The sequence below is a fragment of the Marasmius oreades genome, chromosome 10, assembly GCF_018924745.1.
Source record: "Marasmius oreades isolate 03SP1 chromosome 10, whole genome shotgun sequence".
In the NCBI taxonomy this organism is placed as follows: Eukaryota; Fungi; Basidiomycota; class Agaricomycetes; order Agaricales; family Marasmiaceae; genus Marasmius; species Marasmius oreades.
The window spans coordinates 1,530,505-1,550,129 of record NC_057332.1 but is presented as its reverse complement, the minus strand read 5'-3'; the positions used below and the strand labels follow the sequence as shown (position 1 = coordinate 1,550,129).

At 47.3% G+C, this 19,625-nt stretch overlaps 9 protein-coding genes across 12 annotated transcripts; 5 read left to right on the top strand and 4 right to left on the bottom strand.

The window, feature by feature from the left end:
* Nucleotides 1–67: 67 nt before the first annotated feature.
* Nucleotides 68–2,053, bottom strand: POP3 (RNase P and RNase MRP subunit). Of its 2 annotated transcripts, XM_043159515.1 has the most exons (11): nt 1,857–2,053; nt 1,776–1,804; nt 1,652–1,724; nt 1,483–1,595; nt 1,389–1,429; nt 1,223–1,329; nt 1,097–1,174; nt 927–1,048; nt 733–881; nt 606–683; nt 68–554 (listed from the first exon to the last, which is right to left on the bottom strand). In XM_043159515.1, exons 1-11 carry the CDS (start codon nt 2,010–2,012, stop codon nt 517–519), a joined length of 984 nt encoding a protein of 327 aa, XP_043003118.1. In that variant the 5' UTR covers nt 2,013–2,053; the 3' UTR covers nt 68–516. The 2 variants fall into 2 exon arrangements, with proteins under 2 accessions (XP_043003118.1, XP_043003119.1); XM_043159516.1 differs by having other exon boundaries at nt 733–1,048.
* E1B28_002586 (uncharacterized protein) lies at nt 2,054–3,395 on the top strand. Its single transcript, XM_043159514.1, has 5 exons — nt 2,054–2,358; nt 2,437–2,880; nt 2,933–3,010; nt 3,066–3,118; nt 3,173–3,395. Exons 2-5 carry the CDS (start codon nt 2,863–2,865, stop codon nt 3,195–3,197), a joined length of 174 nt encoding a protein of 57 aa, XP_043003117.1. The 5' UTR covers nt 2,054–2,358; nt 2,437–2,862; the 3' UTR covers nt 3,198–3,395.
* An 893-nt stretch (nt 3,396–4,288) lies between these two features.
* E1B28_002585 (uncharacterized protein) lies at nt 4,289–5,803 on the top strand. 2 transcript variants are annotated; one of them, XM_043159512.1, is made up of 5 exons: nt 4,289–4,400; nt 4,457–4,535; nt 4,586–4,677; nt 4,725–5,130; nt 5,180–5,803. In XM_043159512.1, exons 3-5 carry the CDS (start codon nt 4,600–4,602, stop codon nt 5,401–5,403), a joined length of 708 nt encoding a protein of 235 aa, XP_043003115.1. In that variant the 5' UTR covers nt 4,289–4,400; nt 4,457–4,535; nt 4,586–4,599; the 3' UTR covers nt 5,404–5,803. The 2 variants fall into 2 exon arrangements, with proteins under 2 accessions (XP_043003115.1, XP_043003116.1); XM_043159513.1 differs by having other exon boundaries at nt 4,289–4,535; nt 5,180–5,337; nt 5,387–5,803.
* Nucleotides 5,804–5,878: 75 nt separating this feature from the next.
* Nucleotides 5,879–7,493, top strand: E1B28_002584 (uncharacterized protein; the record flags this gene model as incomplete). Its single annotated transcript, XM_043159511.1, has 8 exons — nt 5,879–6,165; nt 6,219–6,305; nt 6,362–6,694; nt 6,746–6,769; nt 6,828–6,932; nt 6,989–7,111; nt 7,172–7,279; nt 7,335–7,493. Exons 1-8 carry the CDS (start codon nt 6,082–6,084, stop codon nt 7,491–7,493), a joined length of 1,023 nt encoding a protein of 340 aa, XP_043003114.1. The 5' UTR covers nt 5,879–6,081.
* An 82-nt stretch (nt 7,494–7,575) lies between these two features.
* Nucleotides 7,576–10,813, bottom strand: E1B28_002583 (uncharacterized protein). Its single transcript, XM_043159510.1, has 9 exons — nt 10,625–10,813; nt 9,749–10,571; nt 9,634–9,693; nt 9,490–9,580; nt 9,017–9,434; nt 8,752–8,966; nt 8,167–8,696; nt 7,793–8,101; nt 7,576–7,732 (listed from the first exon to the last, which is right to left on the bottom strand). The coding sequence occupies exons 1-9, from the start codon at nt 10,706–10,708 to the stop codon at nt 7,581–7,583; spliced, it is 2,682 nt and encodes an 893-aa protein (XP_043003113.1). The 5' UTR covers nt 10,709–10,813; the 3' UTR covers nt 7,576–7,580.
* Nucleotides 10,814–11,327: 514 nt separating this feature from the next.
* On the top strand, nt 11,328–13,113 carry E1B28_002582 (uncharacterized protein). Its single transcript, XM_043159509.1, has 10 exons — nt 11,328–11,821; nt 11,882–11,940; nt 12,001–12,140; nt 12,198–12,355; nt 12,416–12,596; nt 12,659–12,674; nt 12,730–12,842; nt 12,899–12,917; nt 12,967–13,012; nt 13,065–13,113. Exons 1-10 carry the CDS (start codon nt 11,454–11,456, stop codon nt 13,093–13,095), a joined length of 1,131 nt encoding a protein of 376 aa, XP_043003112.1. The 5' UTR covers nt 11,328–11,453; the 3' UTR covers nt 13,096–13,113.
* A 142-nt stretch (nt 13,114–13,255) lies between these two features.
* Nucleotides 13,256–14,836, bottom strand: E1B28_002581 (uncharacterized protein; the record flags this gene model as incomplete). Of its 2 annotated transcripts, none has more annotated exons than XM_043159508.1 (7): nt 14,755–14,836; nt 14,518–14,703; nt 14,248–14,466; nt 14,071–14,193; nt 13,821–14,006; nt 13,415–13,765; nt 13,256–13,357 (listed from the first exon to the last, which is right to left on the bottom strand). In XM_043159508.1, the coding sequence occupies exons 3-7, from the start codon at nt 14,377–14,379 to the stop codon at nt 13,256–13,258; spliced, it is 894 nt and encodes a 297-aa protein (XP_043003111.1). In that variant the 5' UTR covers nt 14,380–14,466; nt 14,518–14,703; nt 14,755–14,836. The 2 variants fall into 2 exon arrangements, with proteins under 2 accessions (XP_043003111.1, XP_043003110.1); XM_043159507.1 differs by having other exon boundaries at nt 14,248–14,463.
* Nucleotides 14,837–14,951: 115 nt separating this feature from the next.
* E1B28_002580 (uncharacterized protein) lies at nt 14,952–17,455 on the top strand. Its single transcript, XM_043159506.1, has 7 exons — nt 14,952–15,251; nt 15,305–15,532; nt 15,583–15,747; nt 15,799–16,262; nt 16,311–16,778; nt 16,846–17,196; nt 17,250–17,455. The coding sequence occupies exons 1-7, from the start codon at nt 14,991–14,993 to the stop codon at nt 17,395–17,397; spliced, it is 2,085 nt and encodes a 694-aa protein (XP_043003109.1). The 5' UTR covers nt 14,952–14,990; the 3' UTR covers nt 17,398–17,455.
* Nucleotides 17,456–17,594: 139 nt separating this feature from the next.
* On the bottom strand, nt 17,595–19,528 carry E1B28_002579 (uncharacterized protein; the record flags this gene model as incomplete). The annotated part of the gene is made up of 5 exons (XM_043159505.1): nt 19,295–19,528; nt 19,138–19,239; nt 18,901–19,089; nt 18,647–18,852; nt 17,595–18,596 (listed from the first exon to the last, which is right to left on the bottom strand). Exons 1-5 carry the CDS (start codon nt 19,494–19,496, stop codon nt 17,595–17,597), a joined length of 1,701 nt encoding a protein of 566 aa, XP_043003108.1. The 5' UTR covers nt 19,497–19,528.
* Nucleotides 19,529–19,625: the final 97 nt, after the last annotated feature.

Here is a 19,625-nt window from a genome sequence, read left to right as displayed (position 1 = left end):
AATGACGCGTCCAGATCGTAATGTCTGTATGCTGGAGAGAGAGAACCTATTGGTTTGGTAGGTAACCGCGGAGATCATTGGAGAGGTCTTAACATGAGGGTGAGTCTGAGTAGGTTCGCGGGAACGGCCCTACCGCCCGGTGGCCGGGTACAACCAGCGTCTGAACACGCGTTAGCCAGCAGTGAGAGGACACATTCATGTCGCAAACGTAAACAAATCGGGATATAAAGCTCCTCCGACGACCTGAAATAAACACATTGACTGTATAATAGCTATCGCGAACACGAGGCGAAAGAAGCTCGACCAAGCCTGCCAGCCAAGTTGCCGGAAACATGATATGGATTCCTCGACCGAACCAGAAAACGGGGTCTTTCACCTTGGTCTTCATAGTCCCAGCAAAGCACACGCAAAGAATAGAACTTGAGTTCATATCAGGGAATAGAATTATTCAGGACTGGTATGGACCTTTCCTGGTAGACTAGGTTGGACGCCTTCCTCAATTGAACCCATCCGGGATTAGCCCGCGCCGTCGTGTAGAGCACAACAAACCGCCGCTGTGTTCAAAATTAAAACTGTAATCTTCAACGCGAGGACAGTGAGTCTACCTTTGTGGTGACCATTGTATTGCCTAACCGTTTCTCCGGATGCCATTTCCCATAGTCTGGCCGTGTGGTCTGAGGAAGCTGGTACGATTAATTAGTCGAGCTTCCGAGCAAAGCATAGCATCTTTACCGGTGACAAGATATGCAGAATCTGCGCTAAAAGCACAATCCCAGACCCATCGTTGGTGGCCGGCTAACACCTTCTCTTGTTTGAACTCGTAGTTAGGAGAAATGGACCATATCTTGACAGTCGTGTCGGCTGAACATGTAGCAAGCGATCTGGAGGAGTTCGAGCGTGAAGTCCAAGGGAAACGTAGTGCTTACTTCACGTCAGGACTGAGGAGACATCGAGTCAGATATTTGTTATGGGCGTGGAACGTAGTGACAGCTTGGAATCGAGGGTACCCAGAACTCTCGTCATTAACTTTCCACACATAGCATTGGCCCTAGCATCTAGTCAGCCTACAGATGACGACCGGCTACGAAACACGGACTTTATTATTACCTGCCACTAGACATGAACCATCCAAGGCCAGACTGACTGAACGTATCGGTATTTTTCCAGCTGGGGTCTGATGGTACACTGAGCAACGAACGACAACATTGACGCCAAGCCTCACCAGCTCATGCGAACAGATGTTCTCCGAAAGGTCCCATTGCTTGATACTACCGGACTGGTCGCATGAAATCAATTCGCCTTGGTTGGGATGCACGCAGACATCATTAACTGAAATCAATATCATGGATGGTCAGGGGCGTGAAGTGGCAAAAGGTGGTGTTGCCGACCAGGATTTGAGTTATCGTAAGTGCGGTGGAGATGGCCACTCCTGCTCCCGAATGGTTCAACGAACATCCTCTGAGATGAACTGAAATGACGTACCTGAGATCCCAAATCTTGATCGTCGAGTCTTCGCTACCAGTTACCAACCATTTTCCTTCACTGTGGAAGGATACGGATGTTACGTTCTTGGTATGGCCTTCAAAGGTGATGAGCTTTTGCGACCTTTAGTCAAATCCGCACATAATCGAGGTATTGAAGAAGAACGCACAGGTTCAGAGGAGGCACTTGCTATATCATAGATATTGACCTTCTTGTGGATTGCCGCAGCCAAAAGGCGTTTACTGGAATGGCATTGATTGGGTTTGTTTATTGATTTGGATAGCAGAGCTTACTCTGGTGATATAGCTAGACGGTTTACTTGCTAAAGGGAACAAAACTGAGCGCCGTCGGCAGCGATGATGATTGGAACTGACCCCAGATTCGCCTGTACGTGTTATTGTACGCGAACATATACCACTCCAAGCTTCCCAAAAACGAATCTCATGATCATAAGAGCCTGTCACCAATATGACAGACATATCGTGTCGAGGGGCATTATTCTTTGAGGCGGAAGATGTAGGCGCAGGCATAATGATACCGCGATGGTCCGTGCGCGCTCTTGTCGAGTTTGGCCTTGTTTGAGTTCACCACGTCCGCCGGAGTCAAGTTGAAGTTCTTCAAGTCCTCAAGGCCTTAAGACCGGCGCAGCAACTTCGAATTCATACCCTCATGGAACTCCAGGCGAAATATCAGTTCTGGACCTCTCACTTGTGGACTCACCTCTTTCCGGGCTTCACCTAACCGACATGGACTAGGGTTCTCATGACTTCGAGTTCTTCTGCCCACGGGCAGGCGTTACTGTTGATGTTTGGCGCCATGAATAATGTGGATCTGCTCAGCAAGTAATTGTGGACTTCATTGTAATTACGTGCAACGGCAAGTGTATAGATCAAATCGTGCCTAACGCTGTTCTGATCTATGAACCCACACCTACACCTATTTTCGATGATGCAGATCCATCTTCATAAACTGTAGCCTTCCTTTACGAGGTCCTTTGCAGCCTGTATAAACACAGCTTGCCCAATACCCGATCGCTATGACATGGGAGCCTCAATCTATTTTGGCTCCCGATTTTTCTTTTTCTTTGTCACTATTTCTTCCGATACTCTTTCTGTGACGACTCGTCTTCTTCAGAAAACCAAGTCCTAAATGATTTGACTTTCATGAAGTCTCAGATCTATCACATCCCGATTCAACGCGTTGAGAAAATCGCCTCGGCACTACTTCGATCGAAGGGGCCTCTCGACAAGTTCATTTACTTTGGGTCAATCCTTTTGCTGGTTATAAGAGCACTACTCGCTTGAACACAGGTTACTGCAACCACAGAAACCATCCAACTAGTCCTGAGACTGCAAGTTTTTTGGCTATTTAACAAAGAAAATGACCAGCACGATTCCTGTGAGTCGTCATCCTCGCTCCTCTTCAAACACTGACACTGCGCCTTTCATAGGTAGGCACACGAGTCTTCTACTACAGAGCCGACGGCGTAGTTCTCTATGGGACTGTTCAGTCGGTATCTTTGACAGAGGTCGGTAGGCTTCACGCGCCATTTGGGATCAAGACTTCCATACTTATGTTTCTAGGGTACACGACTTCTAAACATCAGGGCCGATGATGGAAAAGTTGTAACCCTTCCGTGAGATTTACTTCGCTCCGCGATAATCCTCTACTCATTTCTCGGATCTAACAGACTTGACGCCGTCACGAGAGTTTAGCGGGATCGCAGACTACGTACACATTACTTTTACTTTGTCTTTTCTCCTTTGTGGTTTTGATTGAAATGTGCCATCTTGGAATGGTTATTATTGTAGAACGTTTACTTCCTCGGACCTGGGATAGATTTAGATTATTTACTGTATCCACAAGCATCATTGTATCATTCAACTATTACCCTCGCAAAATCATGCACACCTTGGGCATATGGTCGTATGTAGAAATAAGTGATCATCAAGAATGTGGAATGGTTATCAGATTCGTCTAGAATCATCCATCGGTTTGACACGAGTTTCTTTCCCTCAAACTCATGTTCATGCGATGGATAGAAGCTTCTCGTCATTCCATCTATATATTTCCCGAATCGAGATCACAAATATCCGAACGCATGTTGTAAACTTGTTATGTCATCACTTCGTTTAGAGGGAAAAAGGGGGCAAGATTGCGATGGGAAAATCAAGGAAAAGCATTGAGCAACAAGCAAAGGGCATTGAAACGTAAGGACATTCGGACTGCATACATCCCTTCCTCATTCAAAAAGATCTACACGGTTCATAGAAATGCACTGACAAGATCGCTGATGATATATGCCGAAGAAACTAGTCCAGTTTCAGGAAGCTTCGGCTGCGAGTCTGGTATATGGAGCGGCTCCTGCGTGACGGCGTAAGTGGGAGTTAACTCCGAATCGGTATATTTTGACGAGGTACAATTCTTGAAGTGCTAAGATCTCCGACAGACAACAAGGCCAAGACTGACTCCGAGCCCACCATGGCTAGCAGAATGAAGAGGGATTCACGGTCACTTCAAATGATGATCAGAGGGTATATAAGTAGAGGCGGGGAGGCGAGAGTGACACCGTCGCGGAAACAAGAATCAAGTAAGTACTTCAAAGAGTCGTGTAATTGAGGGTCATAGTAGAGAACTTGCCATACGGCGGGATCCAGAAAGCAACATTCTGAATGTTTCTCTCCGTCGGATAGAGGAATCGGTCCACACTCGCTAGCGCCACCGAATTAATTATACCGAGACCGTGGGAATGCACTGCGGTCCGAAAAATGCCGCCAGTGTGACTTCATGCACCTTTGAATGTCCAGAGCGTCTCAAACTGACGAGCAGCCACTGACTCAGGATTCACGTCAGTTCTATTCCCTCTTAATCATCTCTCAATTGGAGTTGAACTCTTTTTAGGTGATGGTAACGTCCAGGTACATACTTTTTTCCCGACCTTGAAGAACGAACTCTTCACCGAAAACCCAACCAGGCCGCCATAGCTCGCAGTGCAACTCGAGCTATTGCACTTTACTACTCTCGTCCTGTCCGGCTTTTTAGACCGTCAAAAGGCATGTTAAGGTTACTCGTGCTTTAATGTAAATTTATACCCTCAAATTAGTCTCGGGATGGCAGATGTTGAGAGGGATTGCTTCGCAAGATGGGTTGGGATTGTCACCGCAGTTCGTCAGATCCCTTATCCAAACACAAGGAGTACGTAGTCAAATCCTGTTGGGTAATCTGTCTCTGAGCATCTGCAGTTTACAGTCATTGCTAAACATTTTATTCCTCCACTCCTCGTCAACACCCTACTCGGAACAATACTGTTCGCGACATATACAGAAACCTCTCAAATCCTGGAACCTCGTATCGCAAATCACCCGACGCTGACAGCCGCAATATCTGGAGGGGTTGCTGGTTGTGCACAAGCTCTCGTAGCTGCACCCGCAGAAAATGTTAGACTACTTGTAGAAGGTGGGACGGTGTATCACTCTTGGTCTCATGCCTGGAAAGACGTCTTCCGCGGCACTGAACTACGCGGTGGCAAGTCAAGGACAGAGAATATTGGAGATGTCCGTGAAATTCGACGTTGGATGAAAGAGGTCGGGGAGATGGCCGGCCGGGGTTGGGATGGCTGGGGATGGACCTGTATAAAGGACGCATCAGGTACGCCTCGATGTGTATCATTTTACAGTATCCTCAATCACTATCTCAGGCTTCGCGATATTTTTCTCGGTCTTCTCGATTACCAAGCGACTGGCCACGGATGCGCGAGCTCACTCAGAATCCACCTTAAAACGGTGCGAGAAGAGAGAAACGTTTCATCATCTCATTCCTCGCGTTCTTTACGGATTTTTACTAGTATCAGGAGGGGTAAGAGCCGCTATATTCTGGAGAAGCACTTCTCACTTCCAGTCCATAGGTACTCGCTGGATTTAGTTATGAACTTACCATTCGCCCTTGGGAGTATGCCAGAAATACGGCAAGACTCGCTTATTTACACCACCTGGCGCATCCAGGTGAGCCCTCAACCTCAATCCCGATCATCCTCGTACGGAAGTTTCGTGAAGACTGGCGTGCATTCTTCCGCGACCCCAGTGCCTCCATTCCACCTGGTACGGCAATATCACCCAGTAGGCGACGTTTATTATATGCATTAAGGTCCCTCGTGAGGGTTGGGCCCTGGGGCGTGTCGTTTCTGGTTTGGGAAATATTCGGACCTACACTAGATGAATGAACCTACTACTCTTACTCAGAGACTATACTTCTCTTACCTATCAATTGAAAGAACTAGATTTTCAATGTCCTGATTTGGTCCTCTTACCACGGTTCGAGCTCATGATTGAATTAATGGGTAGCCTTCGGCTGTGGACAAGACCGTGATACAATGCCAGTCTCTATGACCCTACAAGGCATTCAAAAGTCTAATCTTTCTACAGTACTGTATATTCGCTCTCAGTTGGAGGTGATTATATAATAATCGCGTACTAATTATTAGAAGGTCGTCGAAGGTCGTCGATCGATCCTACATTGTCACTGACTTGCTCAAAAGCTACCAAAGTGATTCCCGCGAAGCTTTGACTTTACTTGTACTCTCTTTCTTATTTGCTTTCTCAAATGCCTCGCTGTACTCGTAAAGGCTGTGACAAGGAATACTCCGAATCGAGTACTGAGCCTTGTATCTTTCATCCAGGTAGCCCAGTAAGTAATTCGAATTCTTAATTTTTTTCTTTGCCTCACGATGTCCTGGTCAGAAATTTCACGAAGGGCTCAAGTCTTGGACATGCTGTTCGGACGTGAATAAGCCTGTTCTAGACTTCGACGAATTTATGAAAATACCTGTGCGGAACCGTTTACCAATCGCGATTTGCTGTCGACATTTAACTCCTTCTCTCAGGGATGCGCAGAAACAGACAGCCACACGCATAAAGCTCCAGAACCAGAACCATCCGTCTCATCATCGTCTTCCCAGCCCACCATTAGAGAAGAAAAACCGATTTCCGCGGTCGAACCACCAAAAACAAGCTCAATACCCGTTCGGATTGTGAACCAAGGCCCTTTTACAGCTTTGCCACATCCAATCCAAATAGAGGAAGAAGACGATCTGGATGTTCCTGTGCAGGAAGGTACACCTTGTAAACGCAAAGGATGCAAAACGACGTTTGTGAGCAATGAAGTTAATCGAAAGGGTGAAGGTGAAGGCACGAAATGTGTTTATCATCCAATGCCAGTAAGAGAATCTCCTTTTCTTAATACCATACTATTCATTGATCGATTCCAGCCTATTTTCAGAGAGGGAAGTAAGGTGAGTCACGCTCGGATAGTCGACGGTATTGCTTCAACTTTCTAAATCCACGTTTTAGGGCTACCTTTGCTGTAAACGCCGCGTTTTGGAATTCGAGGAGTTTCTCAAAATCGACGGATGTAAAACAGGTCGCCATGTTTTCGCGCCAAAAACCGATCAGCAGGTGAACAGATAAATTAATTCATTCACCACAAGTGACTGACCAGGCGAGCTTATCAGATGACAGACGAACTAACAGATTGTCGCGTCGACCATTATCAAACACTCGACAAGGTGTACGTTTCTATATTTGCTAAAAAGGTTGAGAAGGAGACGAGCAAGATTAGCTTTGAGGAAAACCAAGTAAGTTTACGCTCTGGATCCGTCCCTCATACAGGCGTTCACCATCTTTTCCCTATACAGGTTTCTGTTGAGCTACGACTTCCTGGTTCAAAGCGATTCGTCAAGACGATTGAATTGTTTGGACCAATCGAACCATCCGAATCCATTTTCCAAATTTTCGGGACAAAGGTCCGTCACTTTCTTACAATTTATAGCATCATTGATCTCACCACCAACCTGACAGGTGGAGTTGATATTGAAGAAGCAGGATACCCGAAGTTGGACAATACTGGAGAAACCTGTTCATGACCTGGGAAATATTAGTCTGACTTTTGGGGTTAGTGGGCGAACAGGAACAGTTGGAGCAAAGAGTGTTTTGAATGAGCAGAATAGAAACAAGTAATTAGCAGTGATGTGTGCTGAACTCTACTAGTCTACATGTTCTAAATTTTTACTAGACTTACTCATGAACAGCATTGATCTACGCGAGTTATAGTTTACCTGGTTTCTCGATGGTTGTAAACATCTGAATGACATCTCCCTCCCTAAGGTCAGAGAATCCAGCGAGATTGAGACCGCACTCAGACCCCTTTCTCACTTCAACAACATCCTTCTTGATCTGGCGTAACGTTTCCACTAGTCCTAGTGATCAATTTTTGATCAGTTATTGAGTCTGTTGTACTTCTACGCTGCTCGACAAACCTTCATGAACGATTTCACCATCCCGGAGTACCCTTGCCTGTTTCGTCCTTTCCACTACGCCGTTGAATACTCTGCAACCAGCGACTTTCGTCGTTTGTTTTGACTTGACTTGGATCTCGAACACTTGCAGTACGGTAGCCTCTCCTGTAACCGTCTTCTCAACGACGACTGGCAGAAGCGCGACGACGTGGTCTGTGACTTGCTCAATTAACCTATAAATGATACCAGAACTCGATATCGAGACATTGTTCTGAGCGGCCAAGACCTCCATTGATCTTGGAACGTGGACATTGAAAGCCACGATTATTCCTAACAGGAGTAAAGTAAGGTGTCATAGTCCAATGAAGTTATCCATAAATATAGAGATGACTTGCCTCCTGCCGTTTTCGCTAGCGTCACGTCCGACTCTGTGACATCACCTACCCCTGAAGAAATTACTTTCGTCGTCGCCAGATGATTCCCAATTCCCTGCACCACACCGACAACAGCTTCAGCACTTCCGCTCACATCAGCCTTCACAACCAGTCGTAACTCTTTAGGACCAGTCCTCTCATCCTCTCCTTCGATCACCTTTCCATCTGCCTCTAGCTCTCGCCTTTCACGCTCTTCTCTCCGCCTGTTATTGATAGCTTCGACATCGACTAGAGAACCTTCAAGGTCTACTTTGCGTTGACGATTTGCAATCGCTTTCTTGATAGTTGACTCTGAACCCTGCAAGACGTCATCACCAGCATTAGGTAACGTTTTCCATCCAGAAACTGTGACCGTCATCCCAGGGCCTGCGGACTTGACAGATTTACCGGACGAATCGGTCATTACACGGACCTTCGCCTGACTCGTTCCGCTTACGATATGTGAACCGACCAGTAAGCTTCCACGAGAAACCAGGACTGTTGCAACAGCACTATGTCACTTTTCAGCACTTTGCACGTTAACGTTGCAAAAACGGGGGTACATACCCTAAACCTTTATGCATCTTGGACTCCAGAATGTGACCATGAACGGGACCGTCAGTCTCGGCACGCAGATCCTGCATTTCTGCTATAGCAGAGAGGGTTTCCACGAATTCAGGTAGCCCCTGTCCAGTCAAGCCTGATACGGCTACGGACGGGACGTCGCCTCCAAATGCCTCCAATTGTATGCCTTCGGACAGAAGTCTCTTTTGAACGGCTTCCTGATATTAAGTTCGTCAAATCTGCGACCTATTCCCGACAATGAACTCACGATGTCGACGCCAGGCTTGTCCACTTTATTGATCGCAACGATAACACCAAGATTGTCTCGTTCCTTCTTAATAATTTCGATAACCTCTCGAGTCTGAGGCATGATACCATCGTCTGCCGCGACCACGAGGACCACAATATCTGTCACTCCAGCGCCACGAGCACGCATTGCAGAAAATGCCGCATGTCCTGGAGTATCCAAAAATGTTATTGATTTAGGTCCGCCGGTGATATTGGTATTGCCAGGGACTGGAACAGAGAATGCGCCAATATGTTGGGTGATACCACCAGCCTCTCCTTTAGCAACGGACGCTGACCGCAATGTGTCAAGAAGAGTTGTTTTTCCATGATCTACATGGCCCATGATGGTCACGACCGGTGGGCGGTGGGGAAGAGTACTAGGATTGGGATGCGGAGGGCTATTGAAAAATGGGGTCACAATGTAAGCCAACTAACGGAAAATGTTATACGAACGATGGGTATATATCGAACGCCATTTCATCACTGACGATGGGATTTTTCCCGAACTCTTCTGCAAGCAGAACCGCATAATCGGAGGTCAAGACTGAATCGGGGTGTCAGAACAAAAATCATAGGTACCGAGAGATATGAGTGTACCGTGATCATATGAAGCCTCCTCTGCCATCCCTGACCGTTTCATCCTACGCCGAAGCTGTTCTAGACGTAAACTTCAGTCATGTGTGAGCACCGATCGACTCAAACTGCACCCCACCTAGCCGTACATTCAACAACTGGGCCAGGGTACCAACAGACACAACGGAGGGTATATAGACGTCGGCAATAATCCTCTTCTCCATAAACGCCTTTGGTTTCTTGACGTTCTGTTTCTCTGATGTGCGTTTGTATCTCTGTTGTCTATCATTTAGGTCTGGTTGCGACGATGACGGCAAGTAGTTTAACCGTTCAATGATGGATCCTCGCCCGCGAGACCTTTTGTGGGGCTGTGGGTAGTCTCTGCGAGTTTGGAAAGTGGAGGGGTGCCCTATGCCGGAGTCCATTCCTTCAAAGAAGCCAGATTCTTCTGTCACAACTACTAAGGGGTTTTGGGTGGTATTTGGGATATTTTCGTATGACCGAGGCACAGATTTTTGCTGCGCAGACTGTCCTTGCAAATCAGACGCGATATCTCTCCTGTCTCCGCCCCCCATCCGAGTCGACCAAGTGCTACGCCTGGTTTTTGAATTATCATGGGTATTTTGATCTCTTGGTCTCACATCCACGTGGGGTAGGGCATCTCTGTTGTATTTATGTCTATCTGACCATTCTGTGGAATTTCTAGAGCGTGATGGTGGTGAATGTAGTGATGTTGACCACGGCGCTCCTTCTGATGATGAACCCGAGTGAGGGTAAGGGTGTGAAGTGCGTCTGGAGAACGTTCCGGAGGGAAATGAGGGAAAAGATTTAACTGTTGGGCCTAATGACGGGGTAGTTTTAACGGTCTGCCTTGTGCCTGCTGATGGATTCCGAGCCTGCCATTTTGTACCAGCGGTGGTTCCTCCCTCGATATTCGGTCTCGCCCATTTACCCAAGTCAACCTGGTGTCAATCTTTGAGTGAGAAATCAGGGAAAAGATTCAGAAAGTAATCACTCTTGACTTCACAGCCGTCGAAGCAGTCCTTGACTGGATACATCTTCGACAGACACTTGGAACTACCGTTCCATGTCGATGCATCGACCAAAGAAACTAGTCTAACACGTGACATTCTCCATCCACCTTTGTGCCCTCGACAAGCATACTGTAAGAGGACCCATGAAAATGGGTGGGAAGGTCGGTTCCAAAATCGGCCCATTTCCGCGGTTTGTAGGTGGACGAAAATATTGCCTTTTATGGTAACTTATAGGTGGAAACTGTCACCAACCTCCGAAATTGGACCTCTGGTAGGTGGATTGCGGAACCAAGCTCAAAAAAACAGAAAATATAGGAAAAACAACAATTGTAGCTACTGTACATTGTATTCAATATATCATTGGAGTTCTCCTAACTTCTCCGGCCTCAATTACGGCGGTTTCGTCACAAGTGACCTTGGTCATCATCCATGTCCTCGCCTTTTTTTGTTGGACGCTACCAAATGGTCTCCCCTTCCCGAGCCGCCATTTCCCAACACAGGCCTGAAAGTGGGATAAGAGAAGAGACAATGAGGATAAGACGCTGCGCACCAGAGATCTTACAATGGTTGAAACGTTGAAGAAGGTTGAAGCTGAGGTGGCCGTAGGTGGACTGGAATCGACCTTTTCCGGACAAGGGCTGTGTAGGTGGATTATAGAACGGGCCTTGATGATGTCATCATCGCCGATAGGTGGACTCTGAGTGGTGGGAGAACCGACTCTCCTTCCTAAAATGGTCGCCGGTAGGTGGATTCGGAACCGACCCTCCCACCCATTTTCATGGGTCCTACTGTAAGTCTGCGACAGCCTTAATGCTATATCGTGATCTCCTTCTCAGGGTCACAACCATTCCGCTCTCTCGATGCAACTCTATTGGTATGTTCCATTACCACAGGCTCTTGAGTAGCAGTCGAAGCCGAAGTCGAGGTTACGCAATCAGTCGGTTTCCAACTTCACGTCGTCCTGTTGGTTCGGGAAGATCTCGCACAGGCCATGAAACTACAGCTAATCAAACGAAGGACTTTGCCCAAGCGGAAGATGCCCATACTCACTCCTCTGAATCAGTGCGTTCGGAACAAGAACCACCTCTAGGACGCAGTCAAAACATAGATACTAGTACTGGCTATTCCACGGAAAGTCTAACTCGCCTATTGTCTCAAGACATCTTAGTCGTAGAAAGGTTGGTTGGTTGGTTTTGACAATCAGGACGATCGCTCCTCATGACTGAATGAATCGCCAGGCAAATTGAGATGCTCAACATTTTCATCGGGTTCGAGCAAACAAATAAATACTCAATAAGTACGTTGGTCCCGCCTTCTCCATGTCGTGTCCGAACATCCACCTGGTGATGATGAAAAGATAGCATAGATGGAACCCCTCTCGGATTTATTGCCGAAGAGCCTGGAGGTCTTCTTTCTTCTCTGAGTCGACAAGTATTCGCAACCCATCGGCCATTCCGAGCACTCATTATGGATACTGAAGGCAACCCTATCTTATGGGCACGTAGTCTTATCCGACCTTTGTAAGTATGACTCTAAATTTAATCTATGCTCTAGATAAGACGACCTTTTGCTTGGATCAACTCCAGAATGTACAGCCAGCGTCCGTCAGAAACTCAGGAAACCACAGCAGATGGTGTTCCCATTCTCGACACGTTTGGAGAAGTCCAACAAATATGGCACCCGTGGAGACGACGATATGACCTATTTCTCAGGTAGTCGTTCTCCTCACTTCCCTTTTTCGTGTCGGCCTGTGAACAGACGTCATCTCCCAGAGAAAGTTCAGAACGAATACTGTCGGTTGCTAATGAACCCCAACCCGAACCCCAGCCATCTACATTCAGTCAATTTGCTACGGTCGATGCCCCATTTTTGGCTTGGAGTTTCGCTCTCCGGGACGCTCGAGACGAAGAAATCGCTTTCATTGGCCGGGAATTCAGAGGCTTAGGACGAGAAGTAGGCACCTCTACTTCCTCGCTGATACCGGAAGAGCATTCATTCATCTATATTCGATAAAGATTTTCACGGATACAGGTTGGTCGACTGTTGAAGTATCATCCAATTACGGGACTTTAGATCTGGTTCGCAGGTCAATACTACGTATCTTTCGGCCCTAGGCCTGATTTACCGACGGCCAATGAGGGTGGTGCGTCTCCCTCACGCCAGACAGTTGTTCGTAATCTCACTCTAGACGAGCGTGCGGTAAGATTGATCCTTCTTTTTATCCAAAAATGTTTCTCAACATAACTTCGCATAAGCTCGTCCTGGCGCTCGCAGGTGCGTTTGACTGACCATCCGATTCGGCTGTGCTGATCGGTGTCTGTAGTCAACATCGACTTCGATTACTTCTCCCGTCATTCGGGACACCATGGGTAAGCGTTCCATCTCGGGTTGGTTGTGGTGGTTCTGATACCCCTCTCCCAGTAGCCTATTCACTTTCACCCCTTGGGAATGATCGTCTCGGCCCCGATACCTGCGAATTGCTTTTGCTTTGAGTTCGAGGTGTCAATATTCAATGTTCATACACGTAATCTACACGACGGTAATATACAGAAACAGTATGATCATTCCGCCCAAATTCTGCAGAAGTCACAGGATCCAATGGTATGTTGCTGTTATGAGATGAAGACCTTCCTTAACTTGCTATGATCACAAGTTTCTCCGGTTCTCGGGCAAGTAACAGTCCCTCCGCTTTTTGCGGTCATTTCTTCCAACGCCTGATGGGATCTGATAGTAAGTTCTCGGGTATCATACACGTAAAGAAGTAACCTGACCTCTCGAGAATATACATACCCGTTCGGGAATGCCATAGGCATGTTGTCCTCATCCATGATTTTGCCAGTAATCTGACAGACTATGGTTGAGTTAGCGTGGTGACTCAGAGGGACGTCTTCTGCCAGCTTTCCCAATCCTAGTCCTTGTGAGCCCGAACTTGACTCCATATCGCAAACAGGGCAGTCGATTTTTTTTGTGGATTGATCGTAACACACAAGGAGTTTCAGAGATGCTAGCCCAGCGTAGAGAGCAAGATTGAGAAGGGGCTCATTTGGAAGAAGGTTGAGGGAATAGATCGAGGAACGAAATGACTTGACGAGGTTTTTCCAACGTATTGGGTCGTAAAGACGCTGCCAGGAGTGTTCGTATCTGTCAAGTGAGACAAAGACAAATTTAAATCCTCACCTTGTAAGGGCCGCAGCGGGTCTTGGGTGAGAAAGCCAACAACGCGGAAGCCTGGTTAATCTGAGGAAGGTGCGTCTCTTGCCAAGGTGTAAGGTATTTTTGCAGATAGACAATGGCGTCTTCTTTATTTTCAGCCCGGCATAGTTCGATGTATTCTTGAAGCCGAAGATCGAACTCGAGAGTGCTCTACGAAAATTGAATATTGTCAGATAATAATACCCGTCGAACTTTTGACGAACTGTTGACGTACTTTCGATTTCTTTAGTGCGTTCTTATTCTCGCTGCACCAGGATAATGCTTCCATGCAGCTGTGACACAGGAGGGCGCTTTCTATGCGCTGAATGTCATTAAACAGACTAATGTCTACCAGCGTCTTTGGCACGACTCAGTATCCCTTTGTGCAGATAATTCGAATGATTTAACGAACCTCAATTTTCTTCTCTTGTGCAATGTGCCGGGCAGTCTTCTCCTTTCCATTTCGCAAGCACCAGTCAATCAGCCATCGATCTAATCTTGTATCTGCCCATCTTGCAAATTCCGGAGTATCAGAATTGGTCATGTTCTCGAGGGAAGAGAGATGTTGGAGCCTTTCACGTATGACGTCCTGAGTTGGTCTCCCGGATGTGTCGTGCAGTTCTGAGAGCTACTGACTTGCACGATTAAATAATTTGTAGCCGACAGGTCGTCGATATCCCACCTTGCGCTTGAGCATGTTAACTCTTGTTATCATTCCATCGATACAAGTGATTATGTCTGCATTGGTCACATCGTTGGATTCGATGCGGCTCGCTATTTCGTTTGCTGTATTCTGGAGGGCACCGTATTCCCTTTCTGCATGTTTCTGTGAGGCACGGAAGACCTTGCGATAGTTCTCATATGGGACCTGGTAGACGTGTCAGTTTAAAAGGAAATATAAGAGTGCAAATGAGCCTACCCGGACGAAAGGTTGCTCAAAGAGAAGGCTTCCCTCGACATTCAACTTGGACATAACTTGGGGGGAAGGGAAAACGAAGAACACGTAATTAATGTCACTTGATTACCCCGGCCCGTGCCAGGAGCGAACGTGATGCATCACGTGCCTAATCTCGTTGACTACACGTAACGCGTTTGTGACTCTTCTGGTTTACCTGTCACACACTTACTGTTCTCGACGCGTTTACGCTCTCCACCATGGTATTCCTTCCGCCTCCACCTACGACTCGCCCGTCTTATGCAGAAGCCTACAATACGATACTCACTGCTCATCGTTGCTCACCTCTCACTTCGGCGTCATCAGTCATTATGCTCGTTGCCCCCGACGTCGACGCTCTATGTGCCGCCCGTATGCTCGCCACTCTCTTCAAACAGGACGATGTGATACACCGCATAATACCTGTCTCTGGAATTTCAGAGCTTGAGAAGAGTAGGGATGAACTCATAACCTACCAAGAAGTGTGTGTCATGCTTTCTGGTTTCTACCTTTTCGTTAAATCAATTACATCTAGTTGCATTCTTTAATTTTAATCAACATGGGAGGTATCCTGGATCTCCCCTCGGAAGAATGGTTTGGAGACTTCCAGCTCAAGACAAAGGTCCATGTCATCGACTCCACTCGGCCTCAGAACTTGTCAAGTCTCTTTGGCGGCGGACCGAATGGAGAGCGGATCGTAATCTGGGATGACGGTGGTGTGGAGAAGCTGAAAGAAGAACAGAAAGCATGGGAGGCTTTGGCAGTGAGTCTCGGTCGTTCTATTTTCCCGATTATCCTTGACGGGTGATTTAGTACGAGCCGGAACCTGATTCAGATGAAGAAGAATCGGATTACGATTCACCTGAAGAGGAACAAGAGACTGAGGAGACAGACTACGAAGAAACCGGGGCGAGGGGCAAACGGCGGTCAATCGGTGACGGGGACCGTGTCGGGAAGAAGAGGCGAAGAGATGAAGACGTTCGTGAAATTCTGTAATCTGGATTGTGCTTTCTCACATGTCTTAATCAGCGTCCTCGGCGAATGACACACGATGAGCGCGACGAATATCTCACTCGACTAGAAAAACATTATATGGCAGGAACATGGCATGGCCAGAGCGCGTCCGGCACAATATATATCCTCGCAACGGCTCTGGAACGCGTCGATAACGATCTTCTATGGCTATCTATCCTCGGACTCACATTTCAGTACACGACGGCGCGTATATCTCGAATATTTTACGAACGCTATCATTCAGTGTATTACGACGAGGTGTTTCGGCTTAATCCCCCTCCCCCAGAGGGAGAAAAAGCACTCAAATCATTAAATCCTGACGATCACAGCATACGAACCACTGAGGAGTTGAGATTCATACTATACCGCCACTGGAATCTCTATGATGCCATGTTCCACTCAAGCTACGTTGCAGGGAAACTCGGAATATGGAGAGAGAAGGGAAGGAAACGACTCACTGGACTTCTCGCCAAAATGGGGTCAGTCTTTGAACGGTGTTTATGTCATTGTACTCATTATCCGCGTAGCTTCTCAATACCGCAGACACAACAACCTTTTACCCACATGGATATGGATCTCAGACGCACTCTTGTGCAAAAGTTAAATGATGTTGCACCCGAGTACGGCCTTGTCGAACTATCGTATCCGTCCTTCATGCGATGCTTCGGTTATCGTACACAACCTTTGTCCGCAGCTGATGCAGTCGAGGGAATCAGTGCACTTTTAGACGTCGCAGGTGGACTGCGAATGGAGATTGAAGTGGAAGGAGCTCGAAACGGTGGTGAGTGGTTTGGTGGTGGGAGAGTGTGGGAAGCCCCCCGCGCCGCCAACAGATGGAAAAGAAATGGAAATGAAGAGCGTGAAAACATTCCTCCTGGGGGCACGGCTGCAGATGTAGGACTCAAGAGTAAACAAGAGCATGGTCGGGAATCACCCCTGACAGTGGTCCCGTGGTGGATTCGGAACTTTTGGACAGCGTATGATGCTTTGACCGAGTGAGAATGTTCTCACCAATGACTTGTGCGCTTCCCTTTTTTTGCTAATTCAACGGTGGTTTTATAGCATTGGTCCGTTGTGCGAGTCTTTGAAGTTATCAATGTCCTTGCATAGAACCATCATTGTTCGAGGCACCTCGATCATCGATAAACAGGACATCCGCACCATGCGCAACCACCGTGTTGTCGTCATGCAACAAGGACCGGACCTCCCTCTCTTCTCACATCCAGGGGTGCTGTCCCGTCTAGCTTTATGGCTCGTCGACGCCCTCCGGGACAAGGTTCCGGGAACGAATGTTAGTTGCCGTACGAAACGGAAGAGTCTCCCGTTCGTTGTCGCTTGTTTGAATGAAACAACTCATTCATACATTGTTGTGGGAGTAATGGCTGCTTTAGATTTCGGGGATGTACGCAAAAAGTGTGTCATTTCTATTCTTATGTTTTGGCCCGTTCTCACGCGTGCACATCCAGTGAGTTTGGTCTCGCATTTCTGGACGCAAAGGAAAGATGCAACGCGCGTACACGACACAGTTCATTTGACACGAGTGTTCTCGAGATTAATGAGGCAGACCTGAAGATGTTTCTGGAAACATTATGCGAGGGTCCGGATGGTTATTGACCGAGGGCTGCTTAATGTCCTGAGTATATCTTTTTGGGCTTGGGCTCCTGTTGTATTTTATTAAGTATCTCAGTATCAACTGTTTACCAACGCTACTAGATGTTGTATAACCACCACCATCACGCTGTCACTCCGAGCATCTGAGCAATCACATTGATTTGAATACAATGTCATGAAACTTTAACGATATGGATTTATTACAGTACAAGGTCCCAAACTCCGTGGCTGTTGACCCAAGCGCGTCCTTCCTCACGGAGAACTTCAAGTGCCTCCTCGACGTTCCATTCGCCCACTTGTTCCCACATTCCGTCCCTTCTGAGGTACGACAATATCCTCTGTTTGGTTGGTCCTTTAATTGACGACGTACCATTCGTGTGTTGGGCGCACTTCCACAAAACCTTGATCGCCTTCTCCACTTCGATCGCGAAATATTGCGGTGTAAGAGACACATAGGACTCTTCGTCAGGTTCAGGATCAGAGATCGCAACTCCCTCTTCTTCCTCTGAGCACGAGTGATCGCCAGCAGCGGAAAATAGGGAAACCCCTTCGCGTATTGCAGAGGTAGAGGAAGTGAGATCGAAACTCGACGAAGTCGATCGTTCGCGCCACGGATTACATATGGTACTCGTCCGTTGAACAGAATCGATCGGGTGTACGGGGCCGTTCCATAACACTATACTGCCTTCGCGTGCAAGTTGTATGATCGTTGTTTTCCATAACCGCTTCATTCTAGCCGAAAGCTCCATCTGGTCCTCTCGATATGTGACTAACGAAGTGGACTCCAGGGTTTTATGAGCCTCTCCCCCTTTCTTCTTACCTTCCCTGGCTCGTCTCTTGGCTTCAGCTCGGACTACTTTCCGAGCCATCTCTAACAGTTCAGGAACCCGCCGGAGAAACGAGAGGGTGAATCCGCGCAGCTTCAAACTAGTCGGGTCAAAGTGTATTTTGTAAGGCAGATGTGGAGTCGATATATCGAAAGGTATCGACCGAGAAGGACGGGGCGTTCTTTCGTTATCGACCGTAGTCCGATGAGAACCCTTAGTTGGTGTAACAGTAGCATATGATGCAGATTCGTCGTCTGATCTAGCGTCAGCAACAGAAGAGTAATTATCCATGTAATGTTTGACATAGATCCGGAAAGTAATGGCCGTGAGGTCGCGAGTACGGAGCCTGGACGGATGACGGAGCTTGCGCGGAGACTGCAAATACGTGTAAGTCAAAAACAGCACAACAAGAACGACAAAAATACCTGTTGAGAGGACGTGTTTGACTTTGTAGGGCTCGAGGCTGTGGAAGTAGATGGAAATGAATGCAAGGGTGCCTGGGGGCCTGTTTCAGGCATAGAACTCGAAATAATTGGGATTCTGAATGGTTCAGAGGACGAATACTTGGACTTGTGCAGTGATAGTACATGTTTCCAATGCATAGGTTGCTCATTAGCGGATGTACATCGCTCTATACATGATCAGTTCAGTAACTGCGTCTTGTACCATCACTGCACACCTAGTTTGTCAACGACAATTTGTCGGGTCTCATGAAACTGAGAAATCTTTCCAGTTATTCGGATGCGTTGACCAATGTAAGCGGTAGGCTTGGGTAGTTGAACGATGGAAATTTTTCTTTTCTTAGACGGGGATTGTGGTGGGGCAGCGCATCGATGGAGGCAGTCAATCACTGACGTTCCATCGTCAACTTTAGAACCTGTTAGTATAAATTTTATACAATCGATGGCTGTCGCACTTGTGCAGATTATCCTATGCTCCAAAACCTGCAGACCAACCACTACTCCAAGTAATCTAACGCTTCTGCACGGTACGCGTTTTAACCAAAAGAAATCTTCCCCTGCAAATGTATATGAGTGTTCCAGGCTCTGCAGATAATGACCACTATGGCGAACCTTTGTCGTGATGATGACGCATTTGAAAGACATCCCGAATGAAACAGGAGGCTACTGCTTCTGGCGTTAAAACCCATTTGAAAATCTCCGCATTTGAGGGTAGGGGTATAGATGGTTGATACTGAGACGATGTTTTCCCCCTCTTTCTAGGAGTTAGTAGGACTGATCCGGTAATGTTCTGTTGGATGGAAGTGAGGCTCATTAAAGCAGTGACGATGGTGGCGAGAGCGGAACAGGGGCGAGGTCTGACAGTCACAACAAATTCCCCGTGACCGCGTGTGCAAGCGTGTGCAATCCGTGTGATCGACTGGCTGCGATTTTTTAAATTTTC

Bases quoted from the DNA above. Each gene is read 5' to 3' on its own strand.
- POP3 (XM_043159515.1), bottom strand. From the start codon at position 2,012: ATGCCTGCGCCTACATCTTCCGCCTCAAAGAATAATGCCCCTCGACAC. The intron at 1,330-1,388 runs GTCGGCAACACC...TATTGATTTCAG, and splicing joins TTACGATAACTCAAATCCTG to TTAATGATGTCTGCGTGCAT. The intron at 1,175-1,222 runs GTGAGGCTTGGC...GTGTACCATCAG, and splicing joins ACATCTGTTCGCATGAGCTG to ACCCCAGCTGGAAAAATACC.
- E1B28_002586 (XM_043159514.1), top strand. The intron at 3,011-3,065 runs GTCGGTAGGCTT...TTATGTTTCTAG, and splicing joins AGTCGGTATCTTTGACAGAG to GGTACACGACTTCTAAACAT. The intron at 3,119-3,172 runs GTGAGATTTACT...CGGATCTAACAG, and splicing joins GGAAAAGTTGTAACCCTTCC to ACTTGACGCCGTCACGAGAG.
- E1B28_002585 (XM_043159513.1), top strand. From the start codon at position 4,600: ATGTTGAGAGGGATTGCTTCGCAAGATGGGTTGGGATTGTCACCGCAG. The intron at 4,678-4,724 runs GTACGTAGTCAA...GAGCATCTGCAG, and splicing joins CCCTTATCCAAACACAAGGA to TTTACAGTCATTGCTAAACA. The intron at 5,131-5,179 runs GTACGCCTCGAT...TCACTATCTCAG, and splicing joins CTGTATAAAGGACGCATCAG to GCTTCGCGATATTTTTCTCG.
- E1B28_002583 (XM_043159510.1), bottom strand. From the start codon at position 10,708: ATGCATCGACATGGAACGGTAGTTCCAAGTGTCTGTCGAAGATGTATC. The intron at 10,572-10,624 runs GTGATTACTTTC...GATTGACACCAG, and splicing joins CGACGGCTGTGAAGTCAAGA to GTTGACTTGGGTAAATGGGC. The intron at 8,102-8,166 runs GCAAGTCATCTC...TACTCCTGTTAG, and splicing joins GCTAGCGAAAACGGCAGGAG to GAATAATCGTGGCTTTCAAT.
- E1B28_002582 (XM_043159509.1), top strand. From the start codon at position 11,454: ATGCTATATCGTGATCTCCTTCTCAGGGTCACAACCATTCCGCTCTCT. The intron at 12,141-12,197 runs GCACGTAGTCTT...TCTATGCTCTAG, and splicing joins AAGGCAACCCTATCTTATGG to ATAAGACGACCTTTTGCTTG. The intron at 13,013-13,064 runs GTAAGCGTTCCA...CCCCTCTCCCAG, and splicing joins CGTCATTCGGGACACCATGG to TAGCCTATTCACTTTCACCC.
- E1B28_002580 (XM_043159506.1), top strand. From the start codon at position 14,991: ATGGTATTCCTTCCGCCTCCACCTACGACTCGCCCGTCTTATGCAGAA. The intron at 15,533-15,582 runs GTGAGTCTCGGT...CGGGTGATTTAG, and splicing joins AAGCATGGGAGGCTTTGGCA to TACGAGCCGGAACCTGATTC. The intron at 17,197-17,249 runs GTGTGTCATTTC...GTGCACATCCAG, and splicing joins TTCGGGGATGTACGCAAAAA to TGAGTTTGGTCTCGCATTTC.